General features: G+C 42.5%; 1 protein-coding gene across 4 annotated transcripts in view; it reads left to right on the forward strand.

Moving 5' to 3' along the window:
- Positions 1–12,968, forward strand: part of gramd4a (GRAM domain containing 4a) — a 53,145-nt gene extending 40,177 nt beyond the window's left edge. For all 4 annotated transcript variants that reach the window (XM_039601239.1, XM_031758506.2, XM_039601237.1 and 1 more), the window contains exons 9-19: positions 219–310; positions 751–799; positions 939–1,010; positions 1,094–1,137; positions 1,236–1,345; positions 2,927–3,081; positions 5,949–6,093; positions 6,246–6,339; positions 6,652–6,742; positions 6,896–6,964; positions 9,208–12,968. In XM_039601239.1, coding sequence (XP_039457173.1) covers positions 219–310; positions 751–799; positions 939–1,010; positions 1,094–1,137; positions 1,236–1,345; positions 2,927–3,081; positions 5,949–6,093; positions 6,246–6,339; positions 6,652–6,742; positions 6,896–6,964; positions 9,208–9,315 — 1,029 coding nt within the window. In that variant the 3' untranslated portion in view covers positions 9,316–12,968. The remainder of the gene's footprint in view (positions 1–218; positions 311–750; positions 800–938; positions 1,011–1,093; positions 1,138–1,235; positions 1,346–2,926; positions 3,082–5,948; positions 6,094–6,245; positions 6,340–6,651; positions 6,743–6,895; positions 6,965–9,207) is intronic.
- Positions 12,969–24,143: the final 11,175 nt, after the last annotated feature.

Here is a 24,143-nt window from a genome sequence, read left to right on the forward strand (position 1 = left end):
AAACAAATGAGTCAGTCCATCAACTCACACTGAATACAAATTCAAACAATTCATTGCAGTTACTGACTGAAAGAATCTGTCCTCGCTGCTATAAAGTGCTGAATTTAATGCATATCGGTTGTAAAACACAGCTTGCTTATTAAAGAAAAACAAACTACGTTAACCTGTGTGTGTGTATATATACATATATATTGTCCTTTTTCCCCTTTTGAATCCAGATTTACATGAATGCTGCTTGGCATGGCTGGGCCATTCCCATGTTCCTCTTCCTGGCTATCCTACGCTTGTCCTTAAATTACCTCATTGCCAGGTAAAAACTGTCATTTATTCATAAAAGCAGGATAATTTTTGCCTCAGCTGTTACTTCACGGTTGAGCTCGATTGTTTGTAAAAGGTTACAGTCCGATTTTCAGCTTTTAGTGTGATTAATTGTGCAAAAAAAACCCCACATTAACATCAACTACTGAGGCCACAGCTGTGCTGGTAGTAAACAGATGCACACCGCGGCCCTGTAGTCACACAGCAAATGTTTGTTAAAACTGCCAGATTTTAAAAACATGCACACATTTGTGCATATTTGGGGTTGTTGTAATTGTTGCTACAAAAGAACAGTACACGATAACAGACAGGGTCAGACCTGATTTCAGTCAGAGCTCCCAAGGCTGGAAAAGTCGCTCCTTTAAAGTTGATGTTTTGCATTGAAGGAGTTGCCTTATAACATGTGCATTATTTATACCTTCTATTTTTCAGAGGTTGGAGGATCCAGTGGAGCATTGTGCCTGAGGTCTCTGAACCCATGGTAAGATGCCTCCCTGCTGTTGTTGTTGTGCACGTCAGAATGAAATGTATCCAGGACTGGAGATCAACGTGTGGCTTTGTGTGTGTGTGTGTGTGTGTGTGTGTGTGTGTGTGTGTGTGTGTGTGTGTGTGTGTTAAAGGACCCTCCAAAGGAAGACTTGACTGTGTCTGAGAAGTTTCAGCTTGTACTTGATGTTGCACAAAAAGCACAGGTATAACGAGGTTCATCTAAAGATCCAGTCGCTGCTCGAAACAAGACAAACTCTTTAATGAGGTGCTTTTAAATCTCTTTCAGAACCTCTTTGGAAAGATGGCTGATGTTTTAGAGAAGATAAAGAAGTGAGTGGTTTTGTTTCAGTCTGACAATCAAGTGTGCAAGAAATGCACATAACTCATATACTGATGTATTTTCTGTCCTCCTGCTGTCTGTGTTTCAGTCTGTTCATGTGGGTGCAGCCAGAGAGCACCCAGAAACTTTACATCTGCCTGTGGGTGACTTTCATCACCTCCTGCGTCCTGCCGTACAAACTGCTGGGCTTCATGATTGGTGAGTGATGTTCACAAAGCATCTTTTTCGTTGTGACAATACGTGAACTCAGTCACAAACAGATGCAGAACCTGTGGAGCCATACTCCCTCAGCCTGTGTGGGGAAGCTGCGGGCTATTGGCATATAGATCTTATACATAATTACTACTTTTATTTTGCAAAGCGTCTCCCAAACCACTGTGCACTCAGACTTTCTTGAAAGGTGCTCGGAGCAAACTGTTGGCATAGAAGCTGCTTTCATTTAGCCAAATTTCCATCTAGCACTTCATTTCTCCATTTAAAAGGAACGAATAACCAAAATCAATCTATGCTTAAAAGCTGCACTGGACATTTAAATAAAGTAAATATACTGACATTGATTCTTTCAGATCCCATCTAAGATTTCTTCAGTGACTCATTTCAATTGGAGAAAAAAAACAGACCACACATTCAGCGTGACTGGGAATGAGGGCTTTCTTTTCTGCACAGATAGCTAACCACATTGGGAGACAACATTAGAGGCAAGGCTGAGATGGTTTGGACATGTGCAGAGAAGGGAGAAAGAATATATTGGGCAAAGGATGCTGAGGATGGAGCTGCCAGGCAGGGAGATGAGAGGATGACCTCAGAGGAGGTTCATGGGTGTAGTGAAGGAGGACATGCAGAGGAGGATGGGGTGAGATGGAGGCAGATGATCTAATGGGAGCAGCTGAAAGTAGAAGAAGGCAGCTAGCTGACCACATTGTTACATTGTGAACATGGAACGGAAATATGTGACAAGTGCAGAGGAAACCAGTCTGTGTTGGCATAAAGAGACATCGGCAGGCTGTATTGCACCCATCATGGGGAAAATCCCCACATAGTCTGCACATGCAGAGCTGCTGCCTTCTGTAGCATGTGTAACTCTGGTTACGGGTAATTGATACCAACAGGGAAAACAATAAGGAATGACAGGAGCCTGGAGACCTGGGAACACACGGCAGCTGCATGACAGGCTCCAAATACAAAACAATTATAATAAAAACGTTCCCCCAAAGAGAGTCCAGTTTGTAAGTGTTTGTCAGCTTGTGGGTCAGTCATCGGCGCCCAGTCCATGTAGTGGAGAAGAAATCTGTGGTCATGTGTGCATCTGTCCCACCGTGACGTGGACACAGTCTTCACGTCAGTCTCATCAGGAGCTCTTAGGCTGGTTTTCCATCGAGTTTAACTGGAAATTGGAATCTCTACTCATCACTGGAAGCTTTTCATTATTCTGCACTTTATTCCACAAATCTGCTGTTTTACCATGAGGAGAAAATCTGACTGCTGAGCTGGGAAGGCGCTGGATAACCAACAATACACCAGAGTCACGTTGAGCTGCAACATATAACTGGCCCAGTGTCTCTATGTGCATGAATGGGCACAATGCTGAAACTAGTGATGTCATCAAGGTCAGCTGCAAGGACTACTTTTGGGGGGGGGGGGTGTCACCTATTTAGGGTCTGTCAGTGAGGCACATCTGAGCGGTTATTTTCACTAAACTGTGTTGCTTTGCATCATTGAACCTCTTTTATTTTATTCTTTTTTTAAGAATTAATGTGTCTGTGATTACTCTCTTTGCAGGCGTGTACGCTGGCATCAAGTTCTTCATCATAGACTTCCTCTTTAAGAGCTGCCCGAAGCTCCGCGACAAGTATGACACGCCTTACATCGTGTGGAACAGCCTTCCCACCGACCCCCAGCTCAAAGAGAGGACAAACGCCACTGTGTCGAGACGGGTAAGGCAAACGGAGACTCCAACACCAACCCACACACGTTTCCTACCACCAACACTGCTTCCTGTCTCAGGTTCTTGATTTTTTTAAATTTATTTATTTAATTAAAATCTTAAATAAGAAAATATGTCTTCCTTTAGCCCATCCTGATTTCAAACTTAAAGACCTGAGTTGTTAACAGGTTTTTACCACAGAGGCTTTCAGTTGCATTGCAAAACTTCTCCCACGCTTGACGTTTTAGTGAATTTACATTATTTGCAGATTAATATACAAGCAATCATCTCAAACACACGCACAAGAAGAAAGGCACATATACCACCCCCATATGGGGTGTTGGGGTACTCAGAGGGATCATCCATCAGCAGCAGGTCGGGTCCAGTCTTTCATGTTGTCAGCAGTCCACCCACTATAGCCCACCTCCCACTGACTCCCTTTGTGGTGGATAAAAAAAAAAGAGATAAAAATAGATCAATAAAGTATCAAAATATCACCCCTCCTGTCAATAATGCAATACAACTGAGCCCGTGATTGTTCTGTGTGGGTACCACAAAGTTCCTCTCTTACATGAATGTCTGAGTGTGTGTTTGCTGTGGCCGCAGTCACAGGTCTGCTCTGTCGTTTCTCTCTCTCAGCTCTCTGGCACTGAGAAGGTAGGGCCTCTGGTGTGTCTACTCTACTGTGCTTGGGTGTGCTGCCAGTTCACCACAATGCGTGTGTGTGTGTGTGTGTGTGAGTGATGTGTGACACACCTAGAGAGTGGCTGTCAGTAATTTGTGAATGCAGTGGATCAAAATGTCAACAAAACGGTCTGCGATTTTCCTTTTTGCTCTTTGACACTGCGGTGTTTTTATTCTTTTTTCTTTTCTTTTTTTTTGAATGATCTTTAAGAGCCTGAAGACCTGTGACATTTTGGATCCACGAACATAGATGCTTGTGAGAATTGGCAGTGTGTTTACTGAGTAGGCACGTAGAGAAGATTTGACCAGTGTAGTTTCATGTTAGCACATTAATATCATCCTGTTCCCCTTAAATACACCATAACTGCTGTTAGATCATTAGATTAAAACTCTTATGTAAAAAGGTCTGCATAAAAATGAACAAAACAGTTGATCTTACCATCGAGGTGGTGGCCACAGGCCGCTGCTCTCTCCTTCTCTCTCTGACTGATTTTTCTCTAGTTTTACTTTTTTCTCATTGTTCTTGTCACTGCTGTCAGCATGAGATGGACCTGCAGAACAGGCTGTCCATCTCCTTCAGGGTGATGCATCCACGTGTTGTCACAAGAAGGTTTGCTGTCTCCCAGCATAGGAGTGTGGAGGAGGTACTAGGAGCTGGGCCCATTGCAAGAGTAAAGCTGGACAGGGCCATAGATGGGCATCAACCCAGCAGCAGCACCAGTATCTGTTCCTCTGTGTGAGGGGGAACAGGAGGAGTACTGCCAGAGCTCTACAGAATAACCTCCAGCAAGCTAATCATGTGATAGAATCAGACTGCAAGAGGGCGTTATAAGGTCCTGGTGTCTTTAATTCGACCTGCGCTCACAGCACCGTGCAGCTCATGCATTTGCTCGTTGGCTTTTGGGATTTCTTTTGTTTTCTTTTTTTAAGCTTCAGGACCGTGAGGACTTCATGCCACCTCTTGGAGTCTGATTCTGACAGTTTGATCAGAAACGTGCAGAGGAAGCCTGCTACAGGTCATTCTGCAGAGCTTTGGTACAGAAAAGCAGATGTGCAGCTCTCCTCACGTAAGGCCCCCCTTCTGGTTTCTCCCCCTTTTTCCCGTTGGCACTCGTGGATATGATGTGTCGTCCTTGAGGAGCTGGGCTAGCTCTATAACCTGACTGGGCTGCAGGTGCAATATCATGCTACCAGCAGTGATGAGGACTCCATCAAAAAGTAGAAGTGGCGTAAAATCAATCAAGAGGCGTGATGGCCCATTTATGCTCGCCCCACACTACAAAAGTGGCGTCGTCTTGAAGATGTTTTCTTGGAGAAGTCTTTTTGTGCCACCGCAGGTTTAAGACACAATTGTGTAACTCTGTCAGTTTTAATGACACATCAACACAGAAGCTCAGAGATTCACAGATTATATATGAGGACATGTTGAAACAGTTTGAGAAGATCAGACTTTCTGGAAAACAGTTTAGACTTCTGGTCCTGTACTGTACCAGCGCTGATGTGGAGGCTTTTTCACTGATCATTCAGGAGAATACTGCAGCGTATAGCCACACCTTCAGTGCTGGTATAAATGCTACCAAGCTGTGATGACCTTGCTGTTCGGATGCAAATTGTGTGGTGAGCGTAAATGGGTGATAAGGAGCGAGCCGGTGTGGCCACCACCTGCAAAATGACTCCTTTTTGTGGTGTTGCCTCTTCAGTGCACGTGCAGCTGCTTTCATTTGCACCGACGCAGCTGAAATGGTAATGGAGTCACAATGGTTTATGCTTGCTAACTGGACAGATCAATAACCCTGAAGTTTATCTGACTTTGTCTTATACTGTGATAACCAACGCTCGTGTAAGTAAAATCGTAAAACTGCAGTGGACACGAATGTTTTTGGTAAACGCGTGTTGTAGGTATTTTATGGATGCTGACTTGAATGATGGCCTCACTCTTTGCTTTGCACGTCACACCTGAGCCTGCTGTGAAGAAAGCGCACATGATGCAACCTCAAAAGTTGGGGAGCTGTTTGAAGTTCGGCCACTTGTCTCTAAAGCTGTGGGATACTGTAGTTCACACAGATTTATAAAACCTCATCCGCTGAGTTTAATGCGACTCTTTCTTTCTGTCCTCCTTTCATGTTCTCACTTTTTTCATCTTTTTTTCCTTCCCTCCATCCTCCTTCCCCTCTTCCCTCCACCTCTCTCTAGGTTCAGCCGGTGGTTTCTCGTGGAAGCCTCGCCAACGTCCCGTGTGGGGGGAGCAGAGAGGAGGAGAGCGGTCGCTCTCACAGCACCAAGAAGGGAGCTTTCCACGAGATTTTCAACCTGCCAGAGTCAGAGCGCCCTCTGCCGGGTAAGGGCAAGTACTACAGTTATTTTAATTGTTGTTTTTTTTGTTGTTGTTTTTTTTAAATGCACATCCAACTTTGAAATGTCTAAAAGCTGGAGTCATGCGTTTTCTGTGAATAAGGCTCCTTCATCATCTTGTATGCTGTTTGTTCACAGTCTGTGAAAATGGCTGGAGGTGTTGCCTGATAAACCGAGACAGGAAGATGCCCACAGACTACATCAGGAACGGGATGCTTTACGTCACCGAGAAGTAAGTGGAACATCTTTGTCTCAGGGGAGAGCTTTATCTCATCAAATCTCTGAGCGGAGGAAAGAAGCAGCGCTTCCATTTACAGGTGGAGCAGACGAGAGGAACGGAGATTCATTAGTCTAGAGGAGACGTGGTTTTAAGTTGCGCTGAGCCTCGTCTCTCTTCCTGTCTGTGTCAGTCAGTAGAGCTTCAAGCAGGGCAGCCTTCCTCCTGAGAACACTTGACTTAAGACTTTATAACACGTCTGTTCAGTTTGGATGTTTTTTGGAGTCCTTGTTTCCCTCCTTTCACGAAGCTCTCTGTCTCTCTCAGTTACCTGTGCTTTGAGAGCTCCAGCTCCAGATCGAGCTCCTCCAAGAAGCATAAAGTCATCAAGCTGGTGGACATCACTGACATACAAAAGGTAATGACTCGGTAATACACATGAGGAATGCCTCGAGGCCAGCAGCCTCTCTAAAACTGGATAATTACTTACTTTAAATATTAATAATAAAACTAATGTAATTCTATTCTGGTGTGTATTTAAAGCAGATATTTCTGGTTTTCTCCTCCACAGTACAAAGTGTTGTCAGTCCTACCAGGAAGTGGGATGGGCATTTCAATAGCCACTCCTTCCACTCAGAAGGTACAGACTTTGTATATTTATTATTATGTTTGCAGTCGTGATTTCATTCGTTTCAGCTGAAGCTCAGTCCAACATCTTAATAATTATCTGCTGTGGATGTTGTGTTTTTGTCCTTTCAGTCAGTTTAAGACAAGTCGGCAGTAATTCTTCAGTATTGCATGTGAGCAATTGAAATTCACAAATGTGAGCTGCTGTGGGTTTCTGTGGGCGTTTCGTTAAGATTTGATTTATGAACTGATTAGTTATCAAGGATGTTACCGCGTAGCTAGGTAACAGCATCACTGCATTCACTCAGTACAGCACATGTAGTATTAGATGTCACTTCCCCACAGTACCGAGTGAACCAACTGAAAGGGAAGAGCAAAGATAGTAGGTACTGTACAGTGTTTACCACCACATGAACATGGGTATGTGCCGATCAGGTATAACATTATCAGCACTGACAGGTAAGTGAATAACGCTTATCTCTTCATTGTGGCACCTGTTAGTGGATGCTAATTATTAGTGAGAAAGCGTCCTCAAAGTTGATGTTAGAAAATGGGTCACATTGTGATGGCTGGAGGACTGGGTCGGAACATTTCCAGAACTGCAACTCTTGTGGGCTGGTCCAAAGAAGGAATGGTGGTGAACCAGCAACTAGGTCATGGATGCACGTGAGGAGTGAAGGCTGGCCCGCGTCGTCCGATCCAACAGATGAGCTTCTGTAACTCAAACTGCACAAAAAGTTCTGGTTCTGATAGAAAGGGCTCAGAATGCAGAACATTGCAGTCCGTTGCAAATGGGGCTGCACAGCTGCAGACCAGCCAGGTGTCCATGCTAACCCCTGTCCACCACTGAAAGCACTACCACTGGCATCAGAACAAGACCATGGAGCAATGGAAGAAGGTGACCTGGTCTGATGAATGTTACATCACATGAATGACCTGACACCAGGATGCACAATGGGACAAAGTCATACCAACAGAAGCAATGTGATGTTTTGGGCAATGATATGCTGGGAAACCTTGGGTCCTACCATCCAACAATCTAAAGCATTGTTGCAGACCATGTATGCTTTTAATGGAAACAGTGCTCCCCGATGACTGGGGTCTCTTTCAGCAGGATAATGCTCCCTGCAGCAAAGCAAAGATGGTTCAGGAATGGTTTGAGGAGCACAAGAACATCTTTAAGGCTCCAAATTCCTCAGATCTCAATCCAATCGAGCATCTGCAGGATGTCCTGCTCTAGTGGAGTCCATGCCTCGTTGAGTCGGGATTGTTTTGTTAGCAAAAGGGTTTACTAACACAATATTATTCAGCTGGTCATGATGTTATGCCTAATCAGTTTGTATTTAGATCATCTGAAAGTTGGACTTTGGCGCCCCCAAGTGGAAACTCACTGTAATTTTTTTGTGTGCAACTTTTCATTTGTTTATGGTGTAAAATTTCCCTTTATTGGTTGGGATGACAGCAGTTATTACTGCTGTTGTTATTATAATTTTTGTTATTATTATCAGCTTCTGTTTGAGACTCTCCTGTTGCTGTCAGTATTCATGATGTGCTAAATTGTTCCAGATAAATTGTTACACTTGTTTCCTTTTAAGCCAAACTCCCCCTGATTGGTTGGTTGGCTCTCACATAGAGATGATTTGAACATGTGGGTGGGGCTTCTGAGCTTGCAGTGTAGGAGGGACTCTCGATGACATCACATAGAGCCAAATGTAGAAAGAAACCCTCCTAAACAAAATGTGTACAGAAGTTTGAAGCCTGAGGTTTTGCTTGCAGGGATTACTTGCACATATGCTGACACAGGGCTGGGGCCACGCCAATAAGATAAACTCAATTTTCTTCTATTAATTTTATTACTTTATTAATGTATCGGTGCTTTGCCCTTGGGAAAATTAACTGCCCACCACTGTACTGACATCAGTGTTTAAAACCATGCCCGTGTTTGGTATCAGTAGCCATCATCATAACTTAATAAGTCCACTTTAATGTTAATAATCTTTTAAAATAACTCTATTATCGGGAAAAATATGCTCTGATACCATCACAGGGCATTCAACAGTGTGACTGCTGCGTACTGCTGATGTTTTCCTCAATGTTCCAACTTTACTGAAGAGGTTTTTTTATTCCAGTTTAGTCATGTTTGTTGTTGTTGTTTTTGCCTAGTGCTGGATTAACTTGGCAGCAGATTCTATTTTATTTAGTTATTTTTACAACAGTAGAAGCACACTAACAGCCAAGGATCTCTGTCTCCTCTAGCCATTGGTGTTTGGTGCCATGATCCACAGGGACGAGGCTTTCGAGGCCATCTTCACCCAGTACATGAAGATCGTGACCAGCAAACCGCCGGCCAGCGCCGAGCTCTAAAGAGCCTTCCGCACTCCTCCGCCGGGGCTGAAGTCTGATGCAGAGAGCCTCCCGGGTCTCAGCCGAACTGGATGACACTCTCTAACGCCGCACTCTTCGACCGTGTGTGAGCTGCCTCCTCCTCTTCCTCTTCATCATAGTCGATGATCTCGGCCCAGCTGGTGGATTTTTCTGCTTAGGCCACGTTAGAGGGAATATGTGGGTGTAGCTGGTGTTTAGTCACATGACGCTTTTCCTGTGGGTGATTATGGACAAAATTCACTAAGAGAGGAGGATGATCAGTGTGGTTTTATCAATCATCAGGAGGCTGGTGAGGGGGGGCTGGCCTCCTCTCCCACCTACTGACCACCTGACTTAGCTGGCTTCCTTTTTCTGTGTTTGCATGTGTGAGTGTGTGCGTGTCTTTCTTAAGGTCTTAAATTGCATCTTAAGTGACTCTGATGTTCTCTACTGTGGTAGGAAGACTTCGTACAGCTCTCATCATCCTGGATGTATTTAAAAAACAAGCAGTTCAAACTGCCACACGTGTAAAAACGAGCTTTTCCAAATCACTGCAAAAACAAATATTCAAACAGGCCGAGCGGTGCTTCGTGTCATCCATGGCTGTATTTTAATTTAATTTAATTTTTTTTAAATAAAGTGTATTATTAGCTGTGATGACGGCTGACACGGAGCCTTCCTGTTAGTTTACACCACCGCTTGGTCTCTCTTCTCCTTTTAGCTGAACCGACGAAGCAAAAACGTCCGCTGCTGCGTTCGGCATCCGTGTTTGTGAAACAGTGCAGTGACGTTTTCATCTTAAATGCCTTTATTTTGAAAAATGTCTTTTGGTCTTTGTAACAGAGCCTTTTTTTTCTTTCCTCGGTGAGAGCACAACATCGGCTGCTGTTTAAACTCTCGACACATGGAGACCATTTATTTGTCCCATCTCTGCTGTTCTCCCTGCACTTTATTAAAAACTGGAACTGCTGACGTGTGTGTGTGTGTGTGTGTGTGTGTGTGTGTGTGTGTGTGTGGCAGCGCACAAATGTTAAATGTTGGTCAGTGTTAGAAACCACTGCAGTCTCATTATTACAGCCTTCCTCTCCTCGACTCGAGGCCACGTTCAGCTGGTCTCGGTGCAGCAGAAAGAACAGTCTGAGCACTTTGTATTAACGGCACATTGATGTCTGCACGCTGCACCAGACAACCATCAAACTGGCTGTAAAAGCGGGAGTAGAAGGTACTCTGACTGGCACATTTCTCCACACAAAGGCCCGTAAAGGCCTGTCAGCTCACTGTATCCTAAACCTTCTAGAGTCTCCTCCTGATTGGGTGACTCTACTTGTATAAGTGCTCAGCTCTTTGAGTTCAGGCTGTATAGACATGCCTGTTTCTCCTCTTCTTTCTGCAAACGCCACAGTGAGTGCTCTTCCATGTGTTCCTCTTCATCTAAATGTGAGCTGATGTTTGTTTTTGTTTTTTTTTGTTTTTTAAATAGTGTGTACATGGATAAAGGTCTTGCTTTATTTTCAGACGCTGTTCCCGGGAGCGAAGCGGGTCTTTGCCCCCTGCGTTTATATGTAGAAGTGTATAATGCCAAACCACATCAGACACTTTAAGGTGTTTTGTGAGGCGAACCGAGGCGGGGATACAGGGCTGGAGGTCAGTTTCTCTTTAGCTGTTTGTATTTGAGATGACGGAGTAGGTGCTCCACACTCCTAGCTAAAATCCTACGAAAACACTGTTGAAAGGGAGACCTTGACATTTTTCCCGATATGTCACTGATCCTCAAGAAAAACCAGACTGCCCTTCAGGAACTGCCCTCAAGACTTGAAATGTCAAGGCTTCTCTTAAAGTCGATGCGAGTCCTCTCGTCATCGCCGTTGTTTAGTCAGGCGGACTGGAGATGAAGTTGCCAGAGGTGCGATGGACCAGTTCAAACAGCTGCGTTCGATGATTATTTTAGTTAAAGCTAATGAAGAATGGATATTTTTTTTTTTGACATCCATTTTTTTTTTTTTTTTTTTGTATGATTATTGTTCTGTTTTTGGTTTTTTGAGCCTGTTGCTAACAGGCTGCCTTTCCCAGACATGGATTTCTATTTTTATTGAGGTATAAATTCGATCCATGACCGGGGGGGTGGTGATGGAGATACCTGTCGGATATCTGAGCAGGTGGAATCAGTAGTTAATGCTGTCTCACTGTGTGACTGGCTGGCTTGTTGTAGTCTTAAAGCTGTTACCTGAAGCCTTTTTTCTAATCTGTTAACTGTGTCAGGCAGCTCTCAGCGGGGACTGCGAGACCCCAACGGGGCTGCACTCAGATAAAGCACAGAATGTATCATGTTCTAAATGTCTAACATTATTATTTTTCTTTTGCCAAATCTTTGATTTTTTTCAGTCTGCAATATTCTGCCTACGCTCATGTTTACAGAAGGTTGTACAAAATGTATTTCTTTTTTTTTCTCCTTTTTTAAACATCCCCAGTTTGAATTCCTTTACCTCGGGAGTTATGAAAACTGGACTGCTCTTGTTCTGGAATTGATGTTTCATCAGCTCGGCACCACTCTCATGACTGTCTCTGCTCAGCAACAGGATCAAACTCCAACCTTAGCAACAAAAGCAGCTTTTTAACCCTCATACAGCATGTAAGCGTCCATATCCAGCATTGCAGTGCTTGGTTTTTAGTGTAGTGGAAGCTGCCAGATTCCCGGGGCTTCATACAGAGCAGAGATGGTCATGGAGGACTGAAATGGCAACATCTGTGTTTTTGACAGCTGGTCTGCCCTCTGTGACACCATGAAGCTTCTCAGGAGGCTTCATTTTTTTCCCATTTAGTGAATTAAAATGTGGTGAAAAGCAATCAGTGAGTGGATCATAGAAATGTGAAAGAATTACTTTCCTGATTCAAGTCCTTTAAAAAGTTATTCAAAGCTAAATTTACTAACACCTTTGGCACCAAACGAGCACCAATGCCCAGTTCAGAACCTGTTCCCGGGGTCACAGGAGGGCTTGAGCCTATCCCAGCTTTGGTGATGAACTGTCACTTACCCATAACTCCTTAATCTGTTCATTCAGCTGGTCCATAAAGTGAATAAGCTACACAGATCACTGAGGATGGAGGTGCCGTCAGAAACGACAGTGTTGCCTTCTCGAGGTCCTCTTCGTTCACACTGGTGTCATCACTGTTGTATTAGCTATGTAGTTCCTCTAAGTGTGTAAATGTTGAAAGTTTTCCCATCTGCCTGATCCATGCTGAGTGTACAGTGTGTAGCTGTACTAGGGCTGCTCAGCGGCCTCGATCTGATGAATTAAAAAATAAATTAAACAACACAATAAAGAAAACAAAAACATCCTTAAGGATTAAGTTGTACTTTGTGGACTGAGACAGACTCATGATATTGATTGGTTAAGTGCAAATTAAAGCCCAAATGCGAAACATTGCAGTCATTACAATGAGTGAGTAATTTGTCATCTGTGATGTGACGGGCTATAATGGCTTCCTTTCTTTTTATTTTTTTCAGAGGCATTTGTATACAAATCATTGAATTGTACAGTGAAAAAACCCCCACTGAGTTTTTAAAAAGACGTGTCTATTGTAAAGGATAATGTGATGTACCTTTTTTTTTTTTTTTTTTTTAATTTAAGTAAAAGAATTTAAGGTATTTTTAAGCCTTTTGTCATCTTTTCATCTGCAGTTCCTCTCTACAGCCACATGGGGTCACTGTTGGACTTTGTGTCAAAACTTAAAGCCTGAGAGAAGTGGGTTGTTCTTTTTGGTTTTTTTGGTCCTTTTTCCTCATTCAGCCTCCCCACAGGGGGGTCAGAGGTCAGGCTAAGCTGCCTGGTGCATCTTGCTCAAGGATGTTTCTGTACTTTAGGAATACGAAAGTAGAGAGTTTAACGTGCTACACATGCCTGACCAATTTCACTATATTTTTATGGTGATTGGATAACCAAGGGATCTATAAGGAGGTGGAGGATGGCTTGTGGGCACTTTATCTTGCTCTTGTGACACCAGCAACAATAAATCTAAGACCATTTCCTTATGCAAGCAAGTTTTTCCCCTCTCTCATTTAGCCAAACTCAATGAATCATGGTTTGGGCCACAGCTAAGTGTCTCATGGGTAGATATGAGCAAATATAACACCACAACACACTTTTGTTTGCTAACAGCAGAACTAAAATAGCCTTATAAAACCATGCCCTTTTCCAAGCGGTTGAGGACCGACATATTCACCCGTCATGCCTCCTTAATGACAACACCCTATATAAAAATGTTTCCTCCACATACATCTATCAGTGTAGCCGTACAGAGTTCCACATTCACTGCAGTTTGGCATAAATGGCACCTTTTTCCCCCCAGGTAGAGAATGACAAGTTGTTTTTGTGCCACAGTAGAAATGAACTCCATATAGTGGATTCAAGCTGTGAAAATGAAAAACCTGTCTGTGAGTCCTGATTGGAAGGTGGCATTTGTATTTCTGTGCAGGGAGAAGGTATGACTACACAAAACCACAGAAACAGTCTCCTCTAGCTATAGTATACTTATCTTGGGTGGAACAGTTTCAGCTGAAGGAATAAAGGTTTCAAAAGGGAGCTGACAGTAGAACACTTTTAGAGATTGCTACGCGGAAGTGCTTTGCGCCTGCATTTATTTGAATCGCCAGCAGAGGACGACTCCTGTCATTTCCAGCAGAAAGTCTATGAAAATTACTTCACTGCTCACTTAATTAATGACCTCCGTAAGAACTTACTGGTGAGTTTATGCTCTCTGTTAATAATATTGTTCTGATATAGACCACTACTGTGCAAAACTCTTGAGCCACCCCTCAAGGCTTTTGCACTATTTTGCTTCCAAGAAGCCAAACTTGAGCAATAATTCTCCAGTCTTTCAGAAGGTCTTTCAACGTTTTTCGTTTGGACAGCACCTTTCAGAGCGATATTTGTTTTGGGGACCTAGGCACCTAGGATTAACGAGGTGATTTCTAGAGATTATAAAAAAGAAAACAGAAATAGGAAAAAAACAGATTTCCAAAAGCACAAGGGAAGTGTTTCTGGGGAGACAACCCGACGGACCAGTTGCAGGAACCAATGCTAAATGCTAAGAATTGCGCTGGGAGACACTTAAAAGAAGTGGAGGATCTATCGGTTTTGTGAGGAAAGAAAAGATGAGAGGTAAGTGTGTTAGCCTAACTATTAGCCTAAAAACCCGTCATCAGTATTATATGAATCATGATAAAACACACCTACCATGTTTTGTGTTCCTGCAACTGACTATGTGCACGTTAGCATATGCTACTTCCGGTGCGGAAAATCCTGTGTGGAGCTTTGTTTCCGGTGTCCTATTCGCGCCCTGTTTACTGTCGAAAACAAGTTAACCAAATGAATGAATTAAGCGTCGATTTACATTTCTCTAGATGTCTTGGTCATTTACCCAATATAACTGTAAATGATGTTCGTGGACTTGTCGATATTTTGCCCCCCGGCCTCAGAGCAAAAGAGAAAAGGTATTCAAATGTTATATTTCTCAGCTGTCCCTCGTTTATTGCGGGTGTTATGCTCTAAAAATAACCAGCGATAGGTGAAATCAAGTAGCCAATTTTATTTTTTGATGCATGGACATCCAGTACTGCACTTCAGAGTCACACTGCTAGCAATCGATGCAGCGATTCTGTACTGTACAGGAGAGACGTCACGGAGGAGATCGTCTGCAGCGATCAGGACGCAGGACACAATGTGACGTAAAAATAAGCATGAAAACTTGCACTAAAAAATCCGCAAAACAGCGAGGTGAAAGGTGAACCACGTTATAACGAGGGACCACTGTAATTTTGAAGGTAAGTCACAACATACCCTTCATACATACTAATGTATAGAAACCCTCACCAGCAATCGTTCATTTTTTGTGTGGCTTTTTTCACGGTTTGTTAACATGCTGTGTAGGTGTGTACTTGACTCGCTGATATCGACATAACGGGAAACATCTGTGACTGTTGTTCATCTGTAGTTTGAATGCTGAACATTTGCCTGTTTAAAGAATAAGACCAGTCACTATACAGAGAAGTGCTTCTGAATGTGGACGATGTGTCTTATGCTGCAGTGATGCAGTTCTGCTTGTGTTGAGTGATGCAAACAACCGATCGATCTAAACTCTTTAAACGTCAATCACGTGGATACCGGCTACCGGCGAAAATAATGGAGGAACTCGGGACGGTAAGCCAATTTCTGTCTTAGGGCATTTGCGCTGCTGTGTGTTTTTGTGCTCTTCTTTTGCGGCTAATTCAGTGAATTTTGGTCTGATCGTGGTGAAACTTGGTGTGTGGAGTCAGTGATAGCTCTGGGAGCTAACCAGCCTATCTTTAACCGGTTACTCACATGAAGTCTGAAGAATTTCTGGTTCGATTTTGTTTGTTTAGCGGACTTCTGCGCATTTACGTAACTGCTCGTTTAATCGCGGCTTATTTTCGGTGTGTTTGGTGGTTGTAGAAATGGTTTATATGACATTTTAGCTGAGAGTCTGAGGTTTCTGTGGATACCAAACATGTCTGGACTTACATTTCTCAACCAGCGTTATAACCGATTAAACGTGATCTCCTCCTTTTTGCCCTGGTACCGGGGACGTGGGGCTTACATCAAAATTTATCATTAGATTTTTTGTGACACAACAGTGGTGAGTGTTCCCACCTTCTGCTCTTTGGAACTTAACGCAATCTTTCCGTTTTCGAGTTTTGGACATGATTTTGGAGTATATCTTCGCAGTAGCGTTTTACCGCAAAGTAAAGCTACCGGAAATGTACAACCCCACATCCGGCCTCAAACCAGGAAGTTAGCATTTTCTCGTGCACATAGTCAACTGGTCCGTCGGGTTATTGTCTCCCCAGAAACCCTTTTTCTGGGGAGACGTTTTTCCTATTTCCGTTGTGTTTTCTGTGCTTTTGCAGCGTTTTTCTTATTGCAGGTGTTCTTAAGTCGCAGTCCGTTTGGCCTCTCAGGGCCACCGTAAGATTAGCTAAAAACATGATGTATGTCGGCATGGTGTCGAGTAGGTCCTTAAAAAAACAGAAGAAGGAGTGTCAGACCTAAAGAAAAACACAATCTACAGCAGATGAACATCATCTTAAAGTTATATCTCTAGGAAATGCGGAAACGAGTAAGCCAAATTACTCAGAAACTGGACACTGGAAAATCAGTGGCTAAAGGCCCACATTTGAAGTTTGTAGTTCACATAGATGCCAATATGCATGGAGGGACACAGTGGAAGCATTGTCATGGTTTTGGGGCTACATCTGATTGTCATGCCAAAAAGTGATTCCAATGATCCCAAACTTACTCCCAATGCAGTGTACCTGGATAGAAAACACCCAGTGGAACACTACCAGTCATGGATTGGCCTCCCCAGAGCCCAGACCTCAACATAATTGAAGCTATGTGGGATCAACTTGATCGAGAACGAAACGAAAGGCAGAAACATCCAAAGAAGAGCTTTGATGTTCAGCTCTAATGTGCTTAGTTCTCCAGGCTTCTTGAAGGACATTCATTTTCACTTTGTATACTTTATTTCCATGTGTTTGGACATGTTTCAATAAACTGCTGCACTTATTTTCCTAACGAGACTTTTGCACAGTACTGTACATCAGCTAGTTTTCATTTCAGTCCACACCTGACAGCTAAGTGAAAGCTCTGCAACAGAAATCAAGTTATTATTAATCCTCAAAGAAACAAAAATCAATTTTTGCTCACGTACAAGAAAAGCAACATTTCATCCTTAACAGATTTCCTGCCGAGGACTTGTCAAAGCTCAAACACACACTGATCCTGAACCCAAAGCGATTTGTTTTTTAATCAGCTTTCAAGACAGCACCTCATTCAATGATCTTTCACTTCCTCCTTTGCTTGCAAACTATTTCAAGACGGTGCCAGAGAAGCAGTGTCATGAACTTAACACAGTTTAAAGGCTTTTTGAAGCGACACTCAGTAAATGACACCTCCGAGTCATTCAGGGGCTTCTGTCTACCCCGCTGCTTTGCTTGATGGATTTAGTGTATTTTTGGTCTTCCCAAAAGAGACATCATCAAACGTGACACCATTTGCCATTTGTGTGCCAATGACAGAAGTGTCTGACAGCTTGGTGCAGGACACTAACCATGTCCTTTATGCTTTTAGCTGTGACACAAATATTCAAGTGCAAGTGCAAACTACTCTTAACCTTGCCCACTTGTGCATGTTTAAAGCTGCACCACGTTTTGTGGTTTGACCAGAAGCTTTGCTAACATTTACTCTCCAGGGTCAAACGACCTAGGTAAGCTTTTAAAAGTAAGCAAGGAGTTAGCCCGCAAAATAAAATTCTTAGATGACTACAAATGCTCACAAATCAAAGTTAAGTCAACCTGAGAGTGCTGCGTGATTCCACGCCAGTAGTATCTGTTCAAAATCTGAGTTAATTGTAACAGTATGGAGCAGGGGATTTGCCAAAATAATAATAGTTGGAGGTCATACACAGTGCTCCCTTATCATAATTTAGGGTTGAGTCTTATGTAATTTATTGCAATTCGGTTTTATTTATACAGCAACAAATCACAACAAGAGTCACCTTGAGGCGCTTTATATTGTAAGCTAAAGACCCTATAATCAAACAACCACCTATGAGGAAGCACTTGGCAAAAGTGAGAAGGAAAAACTCCATTTGAAGAGGAAGAAAGATCCAGCAGAACCAGTGACAGTCACTGCTGTGGAAGAGAGCAAGAGATTAATATTAACTAATATTAAAATGCAGAGTGGTGTATAAACACAAAGTGAGTGATGAAGAAACACTCAGTGCATCATGGGAATCCCCAGCAGCTTAGGCCTATTGCAGCGTGACTAAAGGATGATTCGGGGTCACCCTAACTATACGTTTTATCAAAAAGAAAAGTTTTAATGCTAATCTTAAAAGTAAAATCCAAACCTGGGACTGGCTTAACACAAGAGGATCCTGGAAGCTGAAGGCTCTGCTTTTAAATATCCGAGGAACAAAAGTAAACCAGCAGTTTGAGAGCAAAGTGCTGTATTGGGCTGATAGGGTACTATGAGGTCTTTAAGATGAGGTCTGATAATTTAAGACCATGTATGTTTGGAGAAGGACCTTAAATTTGATAATTAATGTGGCTAATTATACCGTAACTCTTGGACACTACTTGGGTCACTGTTAAATCAATATACAGAAACATTAATTGAAAAAAAAAACCCAAACAGAATAAATGAATAAAAGCTTTGTGGCAGTTTACGTTGCTAAACTTTACTGCCTTCATTTAACCTTGTGATTTTCATGAGCATTGTGGGACGCTGTGAGTGGACTGTATGATGCTTTCTGAATTTATAATCATTATAAGTTCAGACACCACCAGAAGATGGTAAACTCCTGATATAGTCCCCGGTATCAGGGGAGCCACTGCAGACATAGCTGGATGTAACTACTCACTGTAACAGAAACCTCTCTGCATTTCAAAGCCCGACTAGAAGAAAAGAAAAACACAGAAGCTACTTTCACCTCACTTATTTACACGGAGTCACCTTAGCGGGTAGCTTCGTATGTTTTATTCTGCTATTTTAACATTTTTAAACACTCTATGCCCTTTCTGATGCAACCCTGATGGGATTTGGCTCCTCCTGGGATCAAACTAGGAATCTAGCATTTGTTAGGAAAATGCATGAACTACACAATGTAGGCATGTTTTGAAGCTCTACTATTAACCTTTTGTCTTTTGGAGCCACATGTTAAAGTATTTACACAGCAGTGTAACATACCGAGCTAATGCTAATAACCAAACTAATATAGCTAAAGCTAGCAAGAGTGTTTAGCAAGATCCATCCATACACTGCAAAGGTATGTCCATACAGGAAGTGATTTGCTCATCACATTTCTTGCTGATGGTTGGTTATTAACCACCCTGTCATATGTCAATCAACAGCATCCTTTACCCTCATTGGGAGTCTCTCATCTCAAATTTGAGAAAGGTTTAACGCAGGAGCCAATCCTTGCTAAGTAACAGATTTATAAAATACTAGATTTTCACTCACAACAAGCACAAACTTCTTTAATGGTCTGTATCACACATCACGCCATATTATTGTTAGATATTTACACTGAAGCCTCCAAAAGGCACCAACAACACAAGGTAGTGGGTGTGTATGAAGCCTCCGTTCCCACTTTGGTGTCCAGTGAAAGTAAGGGACCAGTAAACATATTTCCACCCTGCATCAGACCAAAAAAAAAAAAAGTGTGTTTCCAGACATCTATCAAATTTCCTGCTTTTGTTTGACCTGCATGTGGCTACGCTTGTTATATATGAGGCTTAAATGGAATTTCACTCACTGATGCTTTGAGGTATAAACCAATATAAGCAAGATACTGTTTTAGGACCCAGGTTTGGGACTGACTGTAGCTCAGGAGGTAGAGCGGGTCGTCTGCCAGTCAGAAGGTTGGTGGTTCGCTGTCTGGATTCTCCTGTATGATTGCCAAAAGTAACCTCAGGTGAGATACTAAACCCCAAGTTCCCTGCGTCGCATCCATCGCAGTGTGAGTCTGTGTGTGAATGTTAGACAGGGCATATACGCTTGCTATTTTTTGGTACCACATAAAAGGTTGTGGCATTATCATTATCCTGTATGAAATTGTGGTAGGAAGCAAATTACTTATATTTTTTTAGGAAACCTGAAAAAACTACTTCCTAATACAGACTTAAGAGAATCTCCTCTTTTCTAATCAGCCTGCATAGTAAACCCAGACTGGTGTTTTTATTCACTTTTATTCACGTCCAGACCTCTTCTCTGGGACTACAGTGCTGTTAGAGTCGTAGTTCTGCTTTTTAGGGCAGGATAAACTTAAACTTTTGTATTTTCTCTAAAAAGAAGTTAACAATGTGGAGTTTGGTGACTTCACTTAATTCCCAGCTTAGCTGCACTGAACCCGAACAGAGCTCTAATCAGCCATAAGACTGAAAACATCTGTGTGCTGTAGCTGTGCTTCTGAGTGTGAAACATGGCGAGGTTAGGGAGATATAGACGTTTCTTTAGCTCAAAAGAAGAAGAAAATAAGAGTGTTAATTATGAGCAATTTCCACTTGAGAAATTGCAGGAATTAAAGCATTAGTTTAAAGTGAGAAAAACACTGAGCTTTTAATGTTCTGACGGCACATATGTACATTAAAGTCTTTGCAGTGTTGCTGCGTGCATTTAGTGGACAGTCACCAGCAGTGGTAGGTTGAGGTGACCTCTCTGTCGCTGTGTGTGGTAACTTGTGTGTGCTGGAGTGGAGAGGACAGGCATTTGGCCGCCTGGCCATCAGTCATTAGTTAAATGTTGAAATGATACTTCCCCTAAAGGATAGCAGCCCATTCTGGCTATAACTCTCCCCTCTAGCAGCTGTCAGCACCCGGCATAATGACTCCCACACACACGCATACACACAAAGTACACACACTTAGCATGATGCATCTGGTTGCCTTACCAAAGGACTCATCATGGATGTTAGTGGAAATTATAGGAAAGTACACACACAACTGAGAATCTCATCTACTACAACTAAATGATTTCCATGGAAGGAGAAACAAAACAAAAATAAAATATACTTTCTTTTAGTCTTTTGAATGCACCGCACAAATACGTATGCAGCAATCCAAGTTGCCCACTTCCTCCTCTTAACGTACTGTTCAGGCTCGGAACAGCAACACGTGCTCGCTCCTTTGTCTTTATGGATGATAGGTCTATTTATGCAGATCCAGTGTCAGCTTTACCCTCCCAGTGAACCTTTTGCTTATTACACGATGAAGACTACAAAGCCGCGTCAAGAGGCGCACCCATGCTGAGAGGAAGCAGCTATTTCTGTCTGCAGGGCCGCATTGTCTGCTAATTCCCAAAGCATGTCACACACTGTTTTACAGCACCCAGATGAGCTTTTTCAAAACTGGAACGGGCCTTTCACAGATTGCGAGAGACAGATCCTATGAAACCCTTGGACTAGCTTTAGCGTAAGGGTTTCAACTTTCATTTTAAAAATATTGAGGTCTAGGGGTGAGTAAATGAGAAATGATTTGGCATTAAAACTTACAAGGCCAAAAAATATAATTGTATATATTTTGGGAGAATAATAAAGTTGCAGAGTGTAACACTGTCACCATTAGATATCAGTAGATAACTTACCCCTCACAATTCAAGTGTATCATCCTAGATTTGGTGGCTACTGTAGAACAAACAGCCATTCATCTGTAGTCTGGCCACTGTTTACCTCAGCTGTCAATATGTGTCTATTTCTGTTTACGTTGGAGGAGACTGTAAAACGTTGTGAAAGGAGTGTGGCACAAGTTGATGAGTCAGTAAAGCTCACTTCTGTCTAATGACAGCAATACTGAGTTGTGTTTTTGAGTATATCCTGAAGTTTTCTGTCAGTAGGTGGGGCTGTTAGCCTCTGTTAGCTGCTTTTAGTTGCTGTTAGCTAGCCTAGGGACCCTTACTGGATACAAATGCCCTGATTGGGAGTCAAACCCCGACCTGAAGTTTAGCAGCAGAAACCCGAGAAAGAGGAGGAAGAAGAAGAACCATCATGAAAGGACAGCCCCAGCACAGTATAGAGGAAGTGGCTGATATCCCGAAGTCCTATCAGTGGCTGGACAAAGCTAGACTGAAAAACAGCACAGAGGCACTAATCATGGCAGCACAGGAACAAGCTCTGACCACAAGATCCATAGAGGCTGGGGTCTATCACACCAGGCGAGACCCCAGGTGCAGGCTGTGTAAAGATGCCCCTGAAACAATCCAGCACATAACAGCAGGGTGCAAGATGCTAGCAGGTAGGGCATACATGGAATAACCCTTAGGCACTTGGATAACCAAGTGCCTGGCTTAGTATACAAAAACATCTGTGCTGAGTATGGCCTGGAAGTCCTGAGGTCAAAATGGGATGTGGTGGTGGAGAATGACCAAGCTAAGAGTGTGCGGGACTTCCTGATACTGACGGACAAAATAGTGTCTAACCAACCGGACATGGCAGTGGTGAACAAGCAGAGCAAGAGAGTTGTGGTGATAGATAATACCTACATGAAGTAATAGCAACATGAGGAAGAAAGAACACAAGAAGCTGGACAAATACCAAGGGCTGAAAGAAGAACTCGAGAAGATGCGGAAGGTGAAGGTAACAGTGGCCCCAGTGGTAATCGGAGCTCTTGGTGCAGTGATGCCCAAACTAGGCAAGTAGCTCCAGGGAATTCCAAGATCAACATCCGAGATCTCTGTCCAGAAGAGCGCAGTCCTAGCAACAGCAAAGGTACTGCGCGGGACCCTCAAGTTCCCAGGTCTCTGGTAGAGGACCCGAGCTTGAAGGATAATTATATATAATGGTGTAGGAGTAATCTTGAAGGAAGAAGAGGTGATTAGTGTTATGGAGATGAAGAGCATGTCAGACAGGATCATGAGTTTAAAGCTGAAGGGGTGATGTTAAATGTTGTCAGTGTGTATGCCCCATGGGTTGGATGTCAGTTATAAGAGAAAGAGGAGTTCTGGAGTAAGTTGGATGAAGTGGTAGGGAGTGCTCAATTGTCATTTTGGTCAAGGGAAAAGAGGTGATGAGGAGATGTCGGGTACGTATGGTGTTAAACAGACAAATACATAAGAACAGATGGTCGTGGATTTTGGTGAAAGGGTGAAAATGGCTGTGGTGAACATATATTCCAGGATGGAGTGATGTTTAAGAGTGGAGATATACAGAAAGTGAAAGAAATAGAAGACAAATAGAAGACGGTAATATGTAGGATGACTTTGAAAGTCAGGTAAAGTAATAAAAGTTACAGGCACAGTGATGTCTCCCAATGATTTGTGGACTACTCTTCTAACTTTTGGCGGGTTTTTTTCTAGGGCGCTCTTGGTCATGTTTGGAACCAGATGTGACTACATCAATAAAAGGAGGAGTTATCAGCTAATACAGATGCTGGCTATCAGTAATAGGTGAAAGGAGTAAATCAGGAACATTTTACAGTCAATTAGAATTTGTATTTTGAACAGAAACAAGGGGTATAGAGCAGCGCAATGTCAATAGCAACTTTTAAATGTGCAAAAACACAGAAACTGACTTCATATGCAGTAGAAAGACCATTGTGGACTCTGGGGTACTTACAAAGGGAGAGAGTCCAATTTTCAACATTTTGTGAGAGAATGTAAGGACATATAGCCAGACCTAATGGCCAGCAACAAGGGGAAAATTCAGGGGAAGAAAACAGACCACTGAGGACAAAAGAGAAACCAGTGTAAATGTTTACTTCCAGATAAGCACCGCCGACACAGAAAAATTTTAAAACTATTAATTTTAAAATAATAAAAAATAGTGTCAACACAACAGTACACACTGCATCCACAAGGCCACTATATCAAACCATAATATTAGGTAATTCAATAGCTTTTACTTTTTATTTAACATGCATAATGCACGAGACTCTGAACATATGAATTAAAGATACAAAATTATATTCTGCCTACATGATGGTAAATTCCCATTATTTTCTGGTACCCCAGCTTCTAGAAAACATTTTTGTTTGGTTGTTTTTTTTAATTTTACCGTTTCTGTCAGACAAGTTAAACTGTGATTTCTTAGTTTCTCCAGAAACTGCATAAATATATATGCATTAGTATTTTAAATGTAGAAAAAATGGACACATCCTCTTCTTTTTTGACCTCCCTCTCTCTTCTGTAAGAGACTTCTTATACAGTCCCTAATATTAGAAACGCTAACATTAGCCTGCGAAGATTAACCACGAGCGTAGAATACATATGACGAAACATTCCCAAAATGTGTAAAAATATCTTATATTCGACAGCAGA

The sequence above is a fragment of the Oreochromis aureus genome, linkage group 17 (genome assembly GCF_013358895.1).
Source record: "Oreochromis aureus strain Israel breed Guangdong linkage group 17, ZZ_aureus, whole genome shotgun sequence".
NCBI lineage: Eukaryota > Metazoa > Chordata > Actinopteri > Cichliformes > Cichlidae > Oreochromis > Oreochromis aureus.